At 45.1% G+C, this 15,575-nt stretch overlaps 1 protein-coding gene across 2 annotated transcripts in view; it reads right to left on the minus strand.

Moving 5' to 3' along the window:
* LOC122933247 overlaps positions 1–15,575 on the minus strand; it is a 47,503-nt gene that overhangs the window by 12,168 nt on the left and 19,760 nt on the right. For both annotated transcript variants that reach the window (XM_044288125.1, XM_044288116.1), the window contains exon 2: positions 12,646–12,693. In XM_044288125.1, the coding sequence (XP_044144060.1) occupies positions 12,646–12,688 (43 nt within the window). In that variant the 5' untranslated portion in view covers positions 12,689–12,693. The remainder of the gene's footprint in view (positions 1–12,645; positions 12,694–15,575) is intronic.

A 15,575-nucleotide genomic window follows, 5' to 3' on the forward strand; every position in this document is an offset into this window, starting at 1 on the left:
TGAGAAAAACAGCACTTGGGACTGGAGATTCAGAGATCACTTGAGAAAAACATTACTTGGGAGTTCTTCAGATTCATCAGCATCACTTCACACATCAGGAACATACCACAAAACGGGATAGATCTAAATCTTGGAAAGCTGGGTCCCTTCTAAAAGCTCTTTATCCCAAAGCAAGGGGTAATGTATAATCTATTTTATTTGCAGTAATTATAAATCGCTCCAATTGGCATATAGTTGAGACCCCATTATTAGTGGGTCAATAGTGTTAAAACAATAATTTTATGGGAAATTTTAATGAACGTGCACATCATTAGAATTCCTGTAATATTGCTATCAGAGTGGAATCTCTGATCGGATTTTATTATCCGTAGTTAGGTCAACGGGCGTATTTATAAGGTGTCTCTTACTGCCATATTCTCTGATTAAGCATAAGGGATTTTCCACAGATTCATTTCTATTGTTTTTTTTTTGTTGTTGCATTATAATATTTTGATTACCAATATATTAAATCGGTAATAATTTGATAAAAGGACAAAGTAGTATTGTATTGTACTTGGTGTAGTAAATTAAGTGAGCCTGTAAACGGTGGAGCACCATCTTATGGTCAATTTTGATATTATCTTTGTATTCATTTGTATGCCATTTTTACTGCTTGTATTTATAATAAATTATATTTTGTATAATTAATTGCACCCTGTTTCATTAGCTGCACAAATTAACTTTAGATCTCAATAAAAGAACTGGCGTTTATATGTCCGCCAATTAAATTTTTCATTTTTCATTTTTTCATATTTCATAAAAATCTGAAATCATAATTTTTATGATTTCATATTTTATATGAAATAAATACCAGACAGCATGAGTAAATTCTCCACTAGGTATTAGCGTACTCTCAGTTTTTTGGGTAAGTAGAATAGCCGGAGTCAGTATGGATGGTGTTTCAGGATCCATAGACACAGGCACAAGGGGTCTTGAATTGATAATAGCCGAAACTTCAGCGAGAAGGGTGACTAGAGTCTCATGTGTGAGTCTAGACGAGTTTACATCCATAAACATAGAATTTAAGATGTTGCTTGAGATGCCGATCATTCTCTCCCAGGATTCCCCCATGTGGGAACTATGAGGAGGATTGAAAATCCAGGTGCAACCTTTTTCCTCCAACTGATCTTTAATGGACTTGGTGTCGATGTTAAGTTCTCTACAGGTTCCGATGAAGTTGCTTCCCTGGTCAGACCTCAATTGTTTTACTGGTCCTCTGATTGCAAAGAACCGTCTTAAGGCATTAATAAGGCTGGATGTGTCCATAGATTCTATCACCTCTATGTGAACTGCTCGCACACTCATGCAAGTAAATAGTACAGCCCAACGCTTACTGTTTGCGTGACCGCCGCGTGTCCTGCGTGCGGACACCATCCATGGCCCAAAGACATCTAGGCCAACATAGGTGAAAGGCGGCTCTGTACATAGTCTATCCGCATGCAAGTCGGCCATTTGTTGGTGTAGTTGCTTTCCTCTTGCTTTACGACAGTGCACACATTGATGCAGTACTTGGGGCACACGTTTTTTCATACCTATAATCCAAAGGCCTGCAGACCGTAATTTGCCCTCAGTAATTTGCCTGCCTTGGTGCTCGGCCCTTTCGTGGTAGTGTCGGATTAGCAAGACGGTGATATGATGTTTGCTGCGGATGATGAGAGGATTATGTTCTGCAATTCCTAGGTGGGCTTGATTCAAACGACCACCAACTCTCAGCAAGCCAAAACTGTTGATAACTGGATTTAACTTGGCAAGCGGACTTTTTAAAAAAATCTGCTGTTTGTTGTACAAGCACTTCCATTCTATGTTGAAATTTTCGTGCTGGACGTGATGTACAGGGTGGGCCATTTATATGGATACACCTTAATAAAATGGGAATGGTTGGTGATATTAACTTCCTGTTTGTGGCACATAAGTATATGTGAGGGGGGAAACTTTTCAAGATGGGTGGTGACCATGGCGGCCATTTTGAAGTCAGCCATTTTGAATCCAACTTTTGTTTTTTCAATAGGAAGAGGGTAATGTGACACATCAAACTTATTGGGAATTTCACAAGAAAAACAATGGTGTGCTTGGTTTTAATGTAACTTTATTCTTTCATGAGTTATTTACAAGTTTCTCTTTGTTTACAGCTATTTAAATGTCGCCGAGGTTAACACGTGCAGAGCAGATAGAAATTGTGTTGATGTCTGGTGAACGCAATAACCGGGTCGTTGCAGCAGATTTCAATGCAAGACAGCCTACAAGACCACCCATCTCCCATGCAACAGTTAGCAAACTGCTTGCTAAGTTTCGTGAAACTGGTTCAGTGTTGGATTTGCCAAAATGTGGACGCATGAAATCTTTCACTAATCAAGAAACATCAGTGGCTGTCCTAGCTTCATTCAGCAAGAGCCCACAGCGTAGCACTCGCCGCATGTCACTCGAGAGTGGCATTAGTCGAACATCCCTTCGGAGGATATTAGCTACTCACAAATGGCACCCTTACAAACTCCAGCTACTGCAGCATCTCAACGAGGATGACCCAGATCGGCGCACTGAATTTGCAGAATGGGCAAAACTAAAATTGGAACAGGACCCTCAGTTTACGCAGAAGATTTTGTTCAGTGATGAGGCAAACTTTTATGTGAATGGTGAAGTTAACAAACAAAACCACCGCTATTGGTCTGACACTAAACCACATTGGATAGATTCCTCCAAAACTGTTGGAACCAAAAAATTTATGGTATGGTGTGGTATATGGGGTACAAAGATAGTGGGGCCATTCTTCATCAATGGAAACCTCAAGGCCACTGGATATGCGAAATTGCTACATGATGATGTGTTTCCCTCTTTATGCACTGAAGCTGGCACGTTCCCTGATTTTTTACAGCGAGATGGTGCACCACCACATCATGGGTGTCAGGTCCGAGCATTCCTAGATGAACAGTTTCCTGGAAAGTGGATTGGTCGTCGTGGGCCAGTTGAATGACCCCCAAGGTCTCCCGATCTGACCCCCTTAGACTTTTATCTTTGGGGTCATCTGAAGGCAATTGTCTATGCTGTGAAGATACGAGATGTGCAGCACCTGAAACTACAGATACTGGAAGCCTGTGATAGCATTTATCCTGCGGTGTTGCTATCAGTGTGTGAAGAGTGGGAGAAGAGGGTTGCATTGACAATCCAACACAATGGGCAGCACATTGAACACATTTTATAAGTGGTCAGAAACTTGTAAATAACTCATGAAAGAATAAAGTTACATTAAAACCAAGCACACAATTGTTTTTCTTGTGAAATTCCCAATAAGTTTGATGTGTCACATGACCCTCTTCCTATTGAAAAAACTAAAGTTGGATTCAAAATGGGCGACTTCAAAATGGCCGCCATGGTCACCACCCATCTTGAAAAGTTTCCTCCCTCACATATACTAATGTGCCACAAACAGGAAGTTAATATCATCAACCATTCCCATTTTATTAAGGTGTATCCATATAAATGGCCCACCCTGTAGTATGAGGTACTCACTATGAGAGATGTTCTCATCAGAGAAGGGTTTATGGCAGGCATGCCAACCATGACAATCTTTATCTTCGTGAGTATTATGATAACATCTTGCAATATGCACTAACTTTGCAATAGTTCTGACGAGTCTCATCCAACTGGAGAAACTTTCAAAGCGCTGACAACCGAAGCTGGCGGTTTGCTTTGTTCCAGTGACTAATGCACTAACTTCAGCGTGGATTTCTGGATCATTATCTGGATCCTGGATGCTGAAAGCTTCCTGTACACATTCGTCCGCCTCTCCAAGCAGAAACTCTGGACCTGTAAGCCAAGTAGAGTTAGTAAAGGAACCTATAGACATAGGCCTAGTGGCGTGATCTGCTGGATTAAGTTCGGATGGTACATAGTGCCATTGTTCTGGTTTGGAGGACCTCCAGATTCTCTCTATGCGGTTACTAACGTACACATAAAATCGCTTGGTCTGATTGTGGATGTAACCTAAAACGACCTTACTGTCCGTGTAATACTGGACTTCAGCTATGTCGACACCCAGTTCTTGTTGTATGAAATCCGCAATCTCCACTGCCAACACAGTCCCATAAAGTTCCAGTTTGGGAATAGTATGATCAGGCTTGGGGGCTAACTTAGCCTTACCAAAGACGAATCCAACGTGATTTTGGTTGTTGGGTTCTGACACCTTCAGATAGGCAACCGCTGCAATGGCCTCCGTGGAGGCATCCAAGAACACGTGGAGTTCTTTCTTTATGCTAGAGGAAAGCAAGGTTTTAATATAGCATCTCGGGATGTGGATCTCATCCAAGGCACACAAGAATCGCTTCCAGGCTTCCCATTTTTGCTCTTTCTCGGAGGGAAGTGGGGTATCCCAATCCTTGACTGTTTCAGAAAACTGTCTCAGTAGAGATTTACCTTGTATGGTGATGGACGCTACAAATCCCAGCGGATCAAATAGGCTGTTTACCACTGATAGGACACCTCGTTTTGTGAATTGCTTGTCAGCACAACTTATCTGAAAACCGAAGGAGTCAGCCGAGAGATCCCATCTGAGGCCCAAGCTCCTCTGCACAGGTGGACTGTCCAGTCCCAAGTCACTGTCCTTGAATCCTGGTGCATGATCACCTGATTCAAAGGCCCTCATAACGGCCAGGCTGTTTAAAGCAATTTTGTGTAATCTAAGTTTAGCTTGGTACAACATACTTTGAGTCCTTTTGAGCAGATCGATAGCCGCTTCTTCAGTCGGTAGTGATTTGAGTCCATCGTCTACGTAAAAGTCCTTTTCTACAAAGTCTCTGGCGTCTTTACCATACTCGGATTCTCCCTCTAATGAAGTTCGCCGAAGGCCGTAAGTTGCCATGGCAGGTGAAGGGCTGTTTCCAAATATGTGTACCCTCATTCGATATTCCGCCATCTCTGCAGTTGGTGTCATTATTCTTGTACCACAGAAACCTGAGGAAATTCCGGTGGTCCTCTCTGACTACGAAACAGTGGAACATCTGTTCAATGTCAGCGGTGATGGCAACAAGCTCTTTTCTGAACTTCATCAGCACTCCAACTAGGTTATTCATCAGATTAGGACCTGTGAGAAGGACATCATTAAGAGATACACCTCGATGTTTGGCGCTTGAGTCGAAAACAACCCTAATTTGATTAGGTTTCCGTGGGTGATACACTCCAAATGAAGGCAAATACCAGCACTCGTCGTTCTTCCCTAAGGATGGAGCTGGTTCTGCATGGTTGTTACGGAATATTTTATCAATAAAGGTAACAATGTGTTCTCTCATCTCAGGCTTACTGTTCATGGTACGCTGAAGAGAGTTAAATCTAGACAGAGCTTGTTCCCTATTGTTCGGGAGTCTCATCCTGGTAGCTCGGAAGGGTAACGGAGAAACCCAGTGATTGGTTTCGTCTTTAAGGAACTCATTGTCCATTATCTTGATAAATTCTCTGTCCTCTACTGACACGGCTACTTTATCATCGTCCTTGCTTGTGTGAAAGACTAATCTTCCCAAGTTGTCAGCAAAGAAGGGAGGAATGTCGTCAGGTGGTTGTATGAGGTCTGGAGGCTTCTCTTTCACCTCATAGTGATGAGGGCAAGGCTTAATGCAAGTTGTGCATCCATCTCCACGCATGTACGTTTTAAAAGAGCGGATTCATGGTTGATCCAAGCATACATTTCCTATGACTACCCATCCCAAGTCCAGTCTCTGGGCGTATGCTGCATAGTCGGGACCATTACACTGTTGACGCACCTTGTGTACCCTTAGATTGTCTCTGCAAAGCAGGAGTAGAATCTCGCCGTTGTGGTCCATGGGTGGGATAACGTTGGCTAGGGGCCTTAGGTGTGGTTGGTGAAATGCAGCTTCCGGGGTAAGAATTTTATCCCGACGTTTGGGTATTTGATCGCATTCGATCAGCGTCGGTAGAGGTATTTCCATATTCCCACTGACGGAACAAGCGATGAATCCTTGTGCCCACCTGCCGCAGGTGTTTAAGATGTAGGGTTCTGACGGTCCCTTTATTCCAAAGGCTTCAAAGAATTTAGGTCCTGCTAGGGAGCGGTTGCTTTGGTCGACAATGATGGCATACATTTTTACTGCCTTTTCTGGTAGCCCCTCTGGGTAGACCTTGATTAGGCATATACGGGTACAACATTTCTCACTCTGGCCCTCCCCACATACGTCCAAGCATTTGCAGGAAACAGCAGTGGCTGTGTCAGCGTGGTTCTGGGGCTCCCCGCCATGACTTGGAGCAGGACTGGTGGTGACAGCAGCCGGTGAATCCCTTGTTAGTGGAGTTGGGTGCATAGCTGAGGCATGTCTTTCACTATGACACTCCTCACACTTGATAATGGATTTACAGTCCTTAGCCATGTGCTCCAATGAAGCGCAGCATCTGAAACATACCCCAACCTCGGTAATGACTTTCTTGCGCTCCTGTATGGTTTTGGATCTAAATCCTCTGCATTTGTTCAGTGAGTGTGTTTTTTTATGAATGGGACATTCACGATTGAAGGCCTTGTCTCCTGATGAGGTAGTGTACTGTTTACTAGTGGGTACTGCAGATGATGGTAGGTCAGTCTTTCTAACATTTACGCTGCTCTTAAAATCTCTGTGTTTATGCACAATACTTTCATACCTTGGTGATGGTGTCACTGAAGCTGTGGTATTGAACTCCAGGAAGTCGAGGCTGGGGTCATTCCTCATCTGGGACTGTTCATCAATGAACCTACAGAAATAAATAAATGGGGGAAAAGTGACGTCATGCACTCTTTTGTACCTTGAGACTGATGCCGCCCACTTCTCTTGCAGGCTGTATGGTAGCTTCACGACAATTGGGTTCACCCCATGGGCTGTATCCAGGTAGCACAGCCCGGACAGACGAGGGTCTCTTTTGGCGAGCTCCAGCTTCATGAGCAAATCACTTAAATCCTGAAGCCTTTGGACATCCTTGAGACTGATCTTAGGGACGTTCTGCAGTCTCCTGAATAGTGCCTTCTCTATTGCTTCTGCACTGCCAAAGGTGCGTTCGAGTCTCTGCCAGGCTGCAGCGAGACCTGCTTCTGCTTGTCCCACATAGACAGTTCTAAGGCTCTTGATACGATTTGTGGAGCCTGGGCCCAGCCATTTGATCAAGAGGTCGAGCTCCTGCTCTGCGGTTAGGTTAATGGCAGCTTTGGCGATGGCGGCTTTGAAGGTTGCCTTCCAGGGTCTGTAACTCTCTGCACGGTCATCAAATTTAAGAGACTGGTGTTAATTAGCTCTCTGCTCACCATAAACCTGGCAAACTCAGACATATCTGATTTCTCACTGCTTGTTTCCATGACAACTTGTGATGCCCCTGGGGCATATAGGCTGCGTGGTGTGAAAGGGTGAGATGCTTCCGGGTAGAATGATGTTGCTGCAGGGTTGAGCTATGGTCTAGCCTCTGTCAATTTTGATGACTGCTGCTTGAGCTGCGGAGGTAGGCCAGAAAACACCTGGTAGCCATCTTGCTATAATAACTGTCTTTGAGAGGGCGCGTCTGGGCAACTGTTATTGGATTGCTCGGGTGCTATGGGTGTCACTGGCACTGCAGGTAGAGCTGACTTGGAGGTTTCAGAATTGTTGGCTTGGACAGTACTGCAAGCTGGGGGTGGTGCAGAAAACAGTTTCAGTACATAGTCGCTGGTGCGATCAACTGGATCGTCTATCTGCTCTGGTGACAAGCAGACTGAATCAAGGCCTTGGCTCAATGCTTGCTTAAGTAGTCTTACTTTTGCTAATGCAATTTCCTCTTCCCTCTCTGATTGAAGAATCTTTATTCGAGCCTCTGCTTTGGCCCTCTTGGCTTCTGCTTCCGCTTCAGCCCCCCTTGGCCGCTGTCTGTGCTTCTGCCCTCACAAGGACTTCTTTTTCAGTGTAGGAACATCTCACTTTGGATTGCTCTGCATTTATACGGGCCTCTAGTAATCTGTCGCTCAGGGCTGAGCTTCTAGAGCATGATGATCTGTAGGACCGAGAGGAATGTTTGGATGAATGTGATCTGTGTGATCTAGTTTCTTGCAAATGAGAGATGCGGAGTTCCACTTCATCTTTAGCATCCAGCACCATGGCGTCTCTTTGTCTGTCTATTGATTCTGCCTTGCACAATTCTGACGGGGCTTCTTCAATATTAGAGTCTTTTAGAAAGGTTATATACCTTGTGGACAGTCTCTTGTATCTTTCATGGGCTGTGTTCAGTCCCCCGACAGCAACTTGTAAACTGGTGGCATTGCCCGAGGAGGACTTAAGTCCTGATATGAAGGAGGAAACTCGTTCCCATAGCTCTTCCAGGTTGTCACATAGCTCATCTTTCCTGGTGTGATAGTTTTCCGTGATCTTTATAGTTGGTTTGAGAGAGCGCCTTAGTCGCGTGATTTGGTCCGCTGGAAGTGTGGGTTCTACCTCCAGCTCTTCGTAATGATCAGTATCAGGTTGCATTTGCTTTATTTAATCACTGGGGAACTGTACAAGGTCCTTTTCGGCCATTTTGATTTAAGGTGTGCTGTCTCTTTAAGAAAATTAACTTTTGAATTAGGCGCTGAAAATTGACTCAGATGAGGCACCCCGATGAGGTTCCTAAAGTGTATTGAGTGAATTGCGGGGTTATAGTTTGAGGGAGGTCCCGCGTGTGTGAACAGTTCTTATATCATGCGAGCAAGGGTTAATATAGGATGTAGAAAATGGCTTGGCGAGTAGTGGAAGACTTCCAGGCGAGAGTATATCTACTGCGGACACGCCGTGCTTCCCCTTGGGCTTGTAGGACGTGCACTGTTGCCGGGCAGATTTGCTGCAAGTGGGCCTGTTGCAAGGGAGGTTCTTGAGTGTGGTACTGGGCTCTGAGGGAATCTGTAGCCAGGCATTGGACTTTGAGACAGATATTGACTGGGGTATAAGGCTTTAAGGCAGTTTTTGACTGTTCTGTCCCCACATGAAGGCGAATGAAGGTATAACTGGGAATGACTGTGTGACTGTCCTACCTTCGTATTCAAGCAGTGGAGCAGACCGGACCGGCAGATGCTCAGGTTAGATGGACCCAGACGTAGACACAAGGATGCAATCAAACGTGGGTTTATTTGATCCAAACCAGCAACATACGATGATGCAATACAGTAATGCAGTAGCAGAATAGATGCTGCCGCGTGGATGTCTTTCCTGACTAACTGCTGGTCAAAAACTGATGCCTTCACAATCCAAGGTGTGTCTCTCCAGTCACACAGGAATGAAGCACTGAAAATGGCTGCAGGAAGTGACAAGAACCAAGGCTGCTTAAAACCATGCCCAGCAGAGAAAAACTTTAATAACAAGAACAAGGCGTGCAGCATACGAATTCCGGCCAGCAGATGGCAGCAGAGAACAATACATTGAAACAACATAGGTAAAAGAAGAGGTAATAATACAGTGTATGAATTCAGTTTGGAATGAACAGTTTAGTTAGTGCTCAGCCGAGCAGGAATTTATTTTGTGTTTTGCCTGAATGCAAAGGCCATATATTTTGCTTGTAGATGAGAATAAAGAAAACCGATAAATCCCTGTGTGAACTGTGCTGTTGTGTCACTGTCTCTGACTGCTGTGCCTACCACTATTAAGCTGACCCCCCCACACACTAAATATATTGACGCCTATATTGATGAAAATATCCCACTTTTTAAATGCTCCACATTAGTAATTGCCTTAAATAAACTTTCTCTACATGATAAACGCTATTTGCTGAAGTGACACAACCCCTTTAAGTTTTCACACTGTCATCTCAAAAAGATTTAAAAGTTATGCAATTCCTCTGATTACCCTTAAATGGTGTCATTAAAAAGACAAATTGTTCTGCATAAGTCCTCCTCATGCACATGACTGTGGTGCTGCCAAGCCAGTGTTGCGGGCCACAAAGTGCGGGTCCGCAAAACACGGGCACTAGCTGTGTGCACTCCGCATTGCGGTGCCAATCCATTGACTTCAATGGGTCCGCGATGTGCAAGATGTGGCAAAAGATAGGACATTTTCTATCTTTTGAGGTGCGGAGAAAAGGACCTGGAAGCCCACTTCCGTGTGTTTCCGTGGGCTTCTGGGTCTGTACCTCCGTGCTGCAAAAGATAGGACATGTATGTTCTATTTTTTGCTGAAAAATAAAAAAGTTATGGATTTTGAAATGCAGAACTCTGTACATTTACTTACTTTAGCATTCACGTGGAATGTAATCCCTTACTCAATTTACTGTGTACAGTCGTGGCCAAAAGTTTTGAGAATTACATAAATATTGGAAATTAGAAAAGTTGCTGCTTAAGTTTTTATAATAGCAATTTGCATATACTCCAGAATGTTATAAAGAGTGATCAGATGAATTGCATAGTCCTTCTTTGCCATGAAAATTTACTTAATCCAAAAAAAAAACTTTCCACTGCATTTCATTGCTGTCATTAAAGGACCTGCTGAGATCATTTCAGTAATCGTCTTTTTAACTCAAGTGAGAATGTTGACGAGCACAAGGCTGGAGATCATTATGTCAGGCTGATTGGGTTAAAATGGCAGACTTGACCTGTTAAAAGGAGGGTGATGCTTGAAATCATTGTTCTTCCATTGTTAACCATGGTGACCTGCAAAGAAACGTGTGCAGCCATCATTGCGTTGCATAAAAATGGCTTCACAGGCAAGGATATTGTGGCTACTAAGATTGCACCTCAGGATCATCAAGAACTTCAAGGAAAGAGGTTCAATTCTTGTTAAGATGGCTTCAGGGCGTCCAAGAAAGTCCAGCAAGCGCCACAATCGTCTCCTAAAGAGGATTCAGCTGCGGGATCGGAGTGCCACCAGTGCAGAGCTTGCTCAGGAATGGCAGCAGGCAGGTGTGAGCGCATCTGCACGCACAGTGAGGCGAAGACTTTTGGAAGATGGCCTGGTGTCAAGAAGGGCAGCAAAGAAGCCACTTCTCTCCAAAAAAAACATCAGGAACAGATTGATCTTCTGCAGAAAATATGGTGAATGGACTGCTGAGGACTGGGGCAAAGTCATATTCTCCGATGAAGCCTCTTTCCGATTGTTTGGGGCATCAGGAAAAAGGCTTGTCCGGAGAAGAAAAGGTGAGCGCTACCATCAGTCCTGTGTCATGCCAACAGTAAAGCATCCTGAGACCATTCATGTGTGGGGTTGCTTCTCATCCAAGGGAGTGGGCTCACTCACAATTTTGGCCAAAAACACAGCCATGAATAAAGAATGGTACCAAAACACCCTCCAACAGCAACTTCTTCCAACAATCCAACAACAGTTTGGTGAAGAACAATGCATTTTCCAGGACGATGGAGCACCGTGCCATAAGGCAAAAGTGATAACTAAGTGGCTCGGGGACCAAAACGTTGACATTTTGGGTCCATGGCCTGGAAACTCCCCAGATCTTAATCCCATTGAGAACTTGTGGTCAATCCTCAAGAGGCGGGTGAACAAACAAAAACCCACTAATTCTGACTAATTCCAAAAAGTGATTATGAAAGAATGGGTTTCTATCAGTCAGGAATTGGCCCAGAAGTTGATTGAGAGCATGCCCAGTCGAATTGCAGAGGTCGTGAAAAAGAAGGGCCAACACTGCAAATACTGACTCTTTGCATAAATGTCATGTAATTTTCAATAAAAGCCTTTGAAACGTATGAAGTGCGTATAATTATATTTCACTACATCACAGAAACAACTGAAACAAAGATCTAAAAGCAGTTTAGCAGCAAACTTTGTGAAAACTAACATTTGTGTCATTCTCAAAACTTTTGGCCACGACTGTATACTAAACAAAAAGAAGCTGTTGAAATATGTGAGCTTAGAAGCCTGCAGCTTTGCAATGAATCTGAAGATAAGAAATATTACCCTGACTGTTACTTTACAATATAAGGAAAACAATGGGGCACATTTATTAAGAATGGCATTTTAGATGGTGGTCAGAATAAAGTCCCATAGCTTGTGGTGGATCTGCTGGAGTTATGGAGAGGCATCAGTCTCTCCATAACTTCAGGGCATCCAGCGCCAGTTCAAAATGTAAGACAACTTCTGAGCTGTCTCACATTTAGACCATTTTCTATGCCTAAAACAGGCGTAGAAAATGAAGAGTGAGACAGGCCTCCCGGGCAATCCCCTCCCCCGCCCACACCACGCCCCCAATTTTAGACCTGGGTAAAGCAGGGTGAAGTCGCAGATTGCATCTGAAATACGCCTAATTCAGGCGTCTTTCAGTATAGTAAATGAACCCCTATGTATTTGCAAAGTTGAACTTATTATGTTGATTATACAACATCTGAGCTGTCTCACATTTAGACCATTTTCTATGCCTAAAACAGGCGTAGAAAATGAAGAGTGAGACAGGCCTCCCGGGCAATCCCCTCCCCCGCCCACACCACGCCCCCAATTTTAGACCTGGGTAAAGCAGGGCGAAGTCGCAGATTGCATCTGAAATACGCCTAATTCAGGCGTCTTTCAGTATAGTAAATGAACCCCTATGTATTTGCAAAGTTGAACTTATTATGTTGATTATACAGTATCTATACATAAATTGGAAACAGTTTTATAAGCAGACCTATATACTATATATGTTATACTTCCCATTAAAGTTTTAACCTACCAATAATTCCTGCCACGTAGAACAGTGTTCTGGAAAAATCCATTTTGGCTGAAATATTAAAAGAACAATAATAAATTTTAATGTTAAATTATGCCCCCATTGTCTTATAGATGCATGTCCCACAGCTGGGACCCTCACCTATATCGGGAACGGAGCCCCACAAGGTGGTGGCTGTAGGCCTCCGGTCCGGCCACCACCAAGCCGACTCTCCAAAGAAGTGACTGGGAGTACACCGCGCATGACCTGTCAATGTTCCCGTCCACTTATATGGGCTCGACAGAAATAGCTGAGCCAGTGATCGGCTATTTTCGGCGGCCCCATAGAAAATAAATGGAGGGCAGCTGTGCATGTGGGTCCCACACCTATAAGACATTGGGGGCATATCCCAGCAATGTGCCCCCATTATCTATGATGAGACAACCCCTTTAAGTGCAAATCCTGAAAAGGACATTGTTTTAAATAAAGAACAGCAAAAATACTATGCTGAAAATATATTTTTTTTTTGACCATAATAGAAATAACAAACATAAAAGCCTGTCTGTCACAAAACAACATTTAAAAAACTATATGTATTAAGGCAAATTGCCTGGATTTGTGGGAGGGGCTGAGGTCCGCCTCCAGCCTATTTAGGGCACTCCCCTTATCTGGCTCCTGCGTCATTTGAGGTCTGAGCTTTGAGAGAGGAGGTCGCTTGTGGAGTGTCTGGAGAGTTGCCTGCGAGTCGCTGAATTTCTGGGAGTTTTTGTTGCCATCAGTTCTGGATTTGGAGCATTTCGGTTCTATTTTTCCGGCTTTACTCGGTTCACTGGGGGTCACGTTTGCCCGTTAAACTGCGAGCCATCCATACGGTGCAGCCGGGGCCTCACGGTTGCCCCCTGTACCGGTTCTATTCCTTTCACCAAACGCTGCACCAATGTCACTGTTTTCTCGTACAAGTCACCAGTATTTCATTTCTGTCACGCCTTGTCCATGCACAAATTTGTCTACACCGTACCACTATTCCGGTCAGCACCCCTGCGGCAGCATGCAGTCGTTTCCTGGGCAATCCCCCATTTCTGTTCAGTTCATTTCACCAAACGCTGCACCAATGTCACGGCTTTCTCGCCCAGTCACCAGCATTTCATTTCTGTCATGTCTTGTTCATGCATAAATTTATCTACACCGTACCACCACTCCGGTCAACACCCCTGCGGCATGCAGGCAGTGGTTTCTGAGTCATCCATACGGTACAGCCGGGGCCTCACGGTTGCCCCTGTACCGGTTCATTTCATTTCATCATACGCTGCACCAATGTCACGGTTTTCTCATACAAGTCACCAGCATTCATTTCTGTCACGCCTTGTTCATGCGAAATTTGTCCACACCGTACTACGATTCCGGTCAACACCTCTGCAGCATGCGGCAATGGTTTCTGGCCTAATCCCCCATTTCTGTTTCATTTCATTCATAGACGCTGCACTAATGTCACGGCTTTCTCACAGTCACCAGCATCTAATTTTTTCATGTCTTGTTCAGCAATCTTCCCACAGTAACAACACTGCGGTCAGCACCCCTGTGGTTCCAGGCTCGTTCCCCATTTCTTTTTCAGTCCATATCACCTCACAATCATCCACATTCATGCCCCCCCCCCCTCCTCCTCATGTTCACGTGCATGGCTGCAGGAGCACAAATGCGTATGAGTCACTCATACGGTACAGCCGGGGCCTCACGGTTGCCCCTGTACCGGTTCATTTCATTTCATCAAACGCGCACCAATGTCACGGATTTTCATACAAGTCACCAGTATTCATTTCTGTCACGCCTGGTTCATGCACAATTTGTTCACAACCATACCACCATTCCGGTCAACAGCTCTGCAGCAGGCGGCCAATGGTTCCTGGGCTAATCCCCCATTTCTGTTTGTTTCATCTCATACACGCTGCACCATGTTCAGGCTTTCTCGCATCAATCACCGGCATCTCATTTCTCTCATGTTTTATTCTGGCGTCTTCCCACAGTACCAACACTCCGGTCAGCACCCCGGTGGTTCCAGGCTCATTCCCCATTTCTGGGTTAGTTCATATCACCCCACATCATCCACATTCATGCCCCCCCCCTCATGTTCATGTGCACGGCTACAGGTGCCAGCTGCGGTGCACCCGGTACACCCTCCCTTCATGTCCACCTTCACTGGGCATACCGCTGCCACAAGCATCCCCTCCCCACCGCCTCCGGCCTGGTCCGCCACTCCTCCTGCCGCGCGGCCGATGGCGCCCGGCCGCGTCTTGGTGCCTGGTTTGCGCATGCGCGGCCGGGGTACTGCGCATGCACGGCGATTCGTTGGCGCGTGCGCGGTGTCCCGGCGGCCGTTCGCGCCGCATCTGATGCGGGGGCCGCCGTCGGGCGGTCTGGCTCGGCTGGTCGGCAGAGCTCCGGGGGCGCCGGTCACACATCAGGCCCCTCCTGCGCAGGTTGCAGGGGGGGCTTCCAGCACGCCCGACTAAAGTACCCTGCAGTAAACATCACCCCAGCAGCCCCCTGCGAGATATCAACTGGTTGCCGATAAAGTTTAAAAAAAAAATAAAAAAAAAAAGGGGGGGGAAGAGATATCAACTGGTTGCTAATAAAAGAAAAAAAAAAAAACGACACAAACCAATACATACCATTGGATTACAAACCGCACGTTCCCACTGGTGCAGGCATGCGGCACGCGCTGGTCTCTTTCCACACCAGGCGCACACTGTCATTTCATTAAACAACCATCATGATCCTCCGGGTCATGCATATGTACCATATACATTTCACTTTTCATCACGCTATTTTATGTCTACCCTCCCCCCTTTTTCAGGCGGTCAACCTATATTGTATTTTGCACTACCATGTATCCGGAGAATTTTTCTTACTACCAGGTACGTTCACCTGCTCATTAACAAAAGTCTTCCTTACATTTC

This window comes from Bufo gargarizans, chromosome 1, assembly GCF_014858855.1.
Source record: "Bufo gargarizans isolate SCDJY-AF-19 chromosome 1, ASM1485885v1, whole genome shotgun sequence".
Classification (NCBI taxonomy): Eukaryota; Metazoa; Chordata; class Amphibia; order Anura; family Bufonidae; genus Bufo; species Bufo gargarizans.